The sequence below is a fragment of the Humulus lupulus genome, chromosome 6 (assembly GCF_963169125.1).
Source record: "Humulus lupulus chromosome 6, drHumLupu1.1, whole genome shotgun sequence".
Taxonomy (NCBI): domain Eukaryota; kingdom Viridiplantae; phylum Streptophyta; class Magnoliopsida; order Rosales; family Cannabaceae; genus Humulus; species Humulus lupulus.
In genome coordinates, this window is record NC_084798.1 from 77,226,861 (window position 1) to 77,232,025 (window position 5,165).

Genomic DNA, 5,165 nt, shown 5'->3' on the forward strand with positions numbered 1-5,165 from the left:
TTTTGCACTTAATTAAAAATTAGAAGGTGATATATAAATATAGGAATTTTCTTAAGTATGTGTGAGCATTTTTTATTTTTGACACTTGGAAAAATTATAACCCTGTTTTTTTGCATGATGACGTACGTTATAGTTATAACAGACATCCTACCAATTTTTTAGAAAATTCCGAATAATTTAAGATGTTGAAATCAGAGTTCAAACAATTAGTTGTATGTGTGCCTGTTTTTTTTTAACATGTGTGGAAAACCAATTATTTGAACTCTGATTTCGCCACTATAAATTTATTGGAATTTCCTAAAAATTGGTAGTATGTCTACTATAACTATCATCTACGTTGTCATACAAAAAAAAATTGAGTTATAATTTCTTCAAGTACCGAAAATAGAAAATGTCCCTACAGTAGAGGCCAAAGTAAAACCCCTACCTAAGAAGTTCCCCATAAATATATATATAGGACAATATTATAGGGGCTACACTTTAAGCTCTACCACTGGAGCTCTCAATGTTCTCGACTCGTGAATAGTTTTTGGCACGATTTTTTTTATGACCGTGTATATTGTAGCTATTTAGAACATTATGCAAATTTTCAGAAAATTTCGAATAGTTTATAATACCAAAAACTAAGTTCAAACATGTTGTTGCACTTGTGACTAATTTTTTTTATACACGTGAAAAGCAACATATTTGAACCTAGTTTTCGGTACTGTAAACTATTCGAAATTTCTAAAAATTTACATGATGCTCTAAACAACTACAATATACACGGTCATAAAAAAAAATCGTACATAAAACTGTTCGCGAGTCAAGAACTCTGGAGAATCCCACTAATAAGGCTTAAAGTGAAGCCCCTATATGAGAATTGTCCAATAAATAAATATATATATATATATATATATATTATGCCAACAGAAATACATGAACAAAAATTTCATATTATCCTAACAAAATTATTGTAAAAATCTGTGTTCTGAAAACATGGAAAGACGAATAAGAATGCACAAGACTCAATCCCAAAATAAGCAAATGATTAGTGTTCCACTGTTCCGAAAACATGGAAAGACGTATAAGAATGCATAAGCTCAAGCCAAAAAAAGCAAATGATTGATCAGTGTTGCATTATCTATTCGTCCGCAAAAAAGTTGCTTTTAGAACAAAGAATAACTACTATCATTCCTAACATGTCATCAACCTATACTTTTGTAACTGAAGGAATAAAGTAAAATTGTTTATGGCCATTTGACAATTTGATAGAATACACTAACTCTGAACCATTCATCTCTAGTTGATGAAATCACACCATGCTAGGCCTAGTTCTCTGCCTAGTGCCCAAACAACCAACAAACTAGACCACCTTCTCATCTATATTTCTCTGGTCTCCATTTGAACTGATAATGTTTGCACTCAACCATTTAAATGTGGTATCCCAGAAAAGAAAATCCATCTCAGATCGAGCAAAGATCCGAGAAAGAAAATCAATCTCAGATTGAGCAAAGATCAGAGAATCTTGGAAATGTCGCATTGTGCAGGAGGAGACATCGTGATAGTTCAAGAACATATGCTCAGTGATAGATGGGCATTGCCACAATGAAAACTATTTTCAGCATCCAAGGTCTCTCATTATGTTGCTAAGCTTCTGGATGACAACCTGTGGACTAGCATAAGATCCGTCGAGGTTAATGGCATGATATTCCAACCCTTTCCATTGTGCAATCAACTGAAAGTGAGGCCGTCTGAATTGGCTGCTAATAATCTCCAGAACTACTGTTTTTGGTAGTGCAGAAACTATGTGTGTGAGCCCAGCACCATGAGCACCAATAATTACATGAGCATCTTGAATAGCCCGGACTTGCTCCTTCATGGACATGTGAGCAAACAACCCATTCACAAGGTTTATTCTGCAATCCCTACGAGTGGAAATCCAGTTTCTTAAAGAACCAAATACTTCTTCTTCATTACTGAGCCTTGTCTCAACTTTACCACCATGACGAGGATGAGCTAAATAATCTTCTCGTCGAACAAAGAGGATGTTATAACCTGAAGCTGATCCTTCAGCACGATGTCTGTTAACTGGAAACCGAAAAGCAGCTCTGATCATTTCTCCAAACTCAGATAATCGAGCAGTCTTACTGTTATCCGGGTTTTGCCACAGATTTTGTGCTGACGTACCATGGCAGTTTATTTCTTCATTCAGCCCCCTGAATAGAGCAGTTTCGTACCCTAAGGGTGAAAGAACTGCATGACGGAAACATACAGAGCCAGTAAAGTTCTTGGCGTATCTGAGGCTAGAGAACAATGCTGTCCATGTTTCTTCCAAGGGCGCCTGAATTACATTGACAGACACAATTGAAGGATAAAGTAAAAGTTCTATTTCTAAATTACAAGAAGCCAAGCATTACCATCAGATAGATAATAGTGAAGCGAGATAATTGTATGGCAACAACCCAAATATCAGCTATCTTAAGCATCAGAACATCATATGAATGGGAAAAAAGAGCCTATAAGTAGCACACAGCAAAGATTTCTACCATCTTTTGAATATACCCACAAAACTAAAAGATGTTTATGGCTTTAGAAGGGACACTATACCTAAACTAATTAAAATCATAAACAATCGCAATCTATCTGATTCATCAAATGACACCGTGACTCAGAAAAATTATAGCACATGTGATTGTTTAAATAAAAACTACCATCAATGCCCTACAAGATTTCCTTAAAATCATATTCTTCATTATTGTACAAAAATCTGATCGATTCAGCTTCGCCTTAAAATATATGCTAACCCTGTCAACATCATTAGAGGGAGTCAATTTCAATTATAAATTTTACTAGCTTCTCACAGAAAACGACAGGTAAACAAGAACAGCACCAGATCGAGGTCTTAATCACTTTTTCTTTTACCTCCTCATTCAACAAATGCAAAACCAAAAAAAGTTCTACACCACTATTCCAATTTCATAACACTGAGGAAACTTAGAATTATGCACACATACCATGCAGTGTCCATCTACAAACACCAAATGGGGTCGATTAGGCAAGCCGGTTACCCTTGAAGACACATAAGCACTATACCAATCAGTGACAGTATGAAAAAGATTAGCATACTCAAAGCGTGTAAGCAGAAGTGTTGGCTCCTCAATCCACTGCAAGTAGAACCTTCCATATCAGAACCTTAAATGCAGAAACAAGAATCAAGGAAACAAATCAATAAGAGCATACAATTATGCTCATTATTATTCAAGGACTTCAATATATGATTTAAAAGTCCAATATCTTACTATAGTATATGCTACGATTTCATTAATTGCAGAAATGTAATCCGCATTAATCAGGAACATTAATAATTAATCATCTTCTTTCCAGCATATAGTTCTTCATTCAATTCACCAGCTTCTCAAGCCAGATCATTCAAACCTACTCAAGATTTCACAGTCAAAGCTTTAAATTTGGAAAGTTTTCCCATCTTAATATCAAATTTAACTACAGCCCAGAATCCAATCACCATATATAGACATACATATACACATATAGCAAAATCCAACTGCCAAAAACAAAATTTCAGAAAATTCAAACCAACCTCATTGCATTCGAACTCCTTAGCCGGAACGATCCTAATAGATTCAACCAAACTACGCATGGTGTGCCTCAAGACCTCTCCTTCTGGCACATACTTATCCAAAACCTCAAGACTCGCAAGCTCCTTCTTCTGGCCAGAAAATCTTCGACCCCCATCAAGCTCAAAAGCTCCAATTTCAAACTCCGGCAACTCATCGTCCTCCGACCGTCCAATAACCTCCTCCAACCACTCCCCTCCTGCAGACATCTTCACCTTCTCCGGGACCATCTTAAGCGCCCCGCCTTCACAAACGGAGCTTCTAAGAGTCTCACTGAACCAGCACCTAAACCAGCCGGAACCGGTAGTTTCTGGTCGGAGCAGATCGACGCGGTGAGTGAACCCATTACCGAAATATGCCTCACAGGAGCGAGAAGCTACGTCTGGGGTCTGCGACCACGGGAGATAAGACGGAAGAATAGGCCATGGCTTGGAAAACCGTTGGTGGGTTTGAAGATGCTGTTGATTTTCAGTCAAGGGAAGGCGGTTTAGAGTCAAGGAATAGTGAGTTGGGTTATGGGTATGGAGATTGGAGAAGAAGGGTTTTGCGTGAGATAAGTAGTAGAGGCATAGGGAGAGAGAGTTCAAAGCAAAGAGTAGGAGAAGGATCTTAAGGAGCTTCAAGCTCCTTCTGCCCATGGTGATCTTTCCTACTCTCTCTCTCTCTCTAAGTATTTTCCTCAGTCAGTTTCCCTCTCTAGAAAAGAATAAGAGGAAGAGGAGGAGATGTTAGTACTCTGTACTGTTTTTTCTTTTTTAAAATTTTAATTTTTTGCTACCTCAGACTCAGAGGGAACGAATCCTAGCATTACAACAATTGACCCCACCTTGGTTAGCTATTATTTTATTTTTAATTTGTTGAGTGGGTTGAAGAATCTATAAACAATTTGAGCTTTGTTCCAAGAATTAAAGAAAAATATAGTACAGATACAGAATGTCACTAAAGTTATCTTTTTTTATTTCTCAAAATTACGATAATAACCTGATTTATGTCATAGTTTTAATTAGTTAGGCCCCCCTCCTATGCTAAAAGAGTATATTATTAATACGCTTTCACTTTCTCCTCCATTTTGTGTGGAAATTTAACAAACTATGTTATAAATAATAATCATTTTAAATATTTAAATAAAATAAAATTTTAAACAAAATAATATATAAAAACTTATCGAAGTGAGAATATATTGTGAAAACAATATAAAATAAAATTATTGAAATTAATAAAAAAAGAATTTAAAGAATGTTAGAGAAAATATTGAGAAAAATTGTTAAAAATAATATTTTTTTTAATTTATAGTTGTCTATATATAGTTTGGGGAATTCTCCAACAACGGTTTTACTTTAAGCGTTACCGATAGGGCTCTCAGTGTTATTGATCCGTGAACAGTTTTCGGCGCGATTTTTTTTATGACCGTATATATTGTAACTATTTAGAGCATTCTGCAAATTTTCATAAAATTCTAAATAGTTTACAGTACCCAAAATTAGGTTCAAACATATTGTTGCACGCGTGACTAATTTTTTTTATGTGCGTGGAAAGTAACATGTTTGA

The 5,165-nt window shown here is 35.6% G+C and overlaps 1 protein-coding gene across 1 annotated transcript; it reads right to left on the reverse strand.

Moving 5' to 3' along the window:
- Positions 1-1,082: 1,082 nt before the first annotated feature.
- LOC133782298 (beta-1,2-xylosyltransferase) lies at positions 1,083-4,353 on the reverse strand. Its single transcript, XM_062221548.1, has 3 exons — positions 3,581-4,353; positions 2,997-3,146; positions 1,083-2,323 (listed from the first exon to the last, which is right to left on the reverse strand). The coding sequence occupies exons 1-3, from the start codon at positions 4,253-4,255 to the stop codon at positions 1,601-1,603; spliced, it is 1,548 nt and encodes a 515-aa protein (XP_062077532.1). The 5' UTR covers positions 4,256-4,353; the 3' UTR covers positions 1,083-1,600.
- Positions 4,354-5,165: the final 812 nt, after the last annotated feature.

Excerpts from the sequence above, each read along its gene's own strand:
- LOC133782298 (XM_062221548.1), bottom strand. The coding sequence starts at position 4,255 with ATGGGCAGAAGGAGCTTGAAGCTCCTTAAGATCCTTCTCCTACTCTTT. Across the intron at positions 3,147-3,580 it reads AGGAGTTCGAATGCAATGAG|TGGATTGAGGAGCCAACACT; the intron begins GTTGGTTTGAAT and ends TTCTACTTGCAG. Across the intron at positions 2,324-2,996 it reads TTGTAGATGGACACTGCATG|GCGCCCTTGGAAGAAACATG; the intron begins GTATGTGTGCAT and ends AATGTAATTCAG.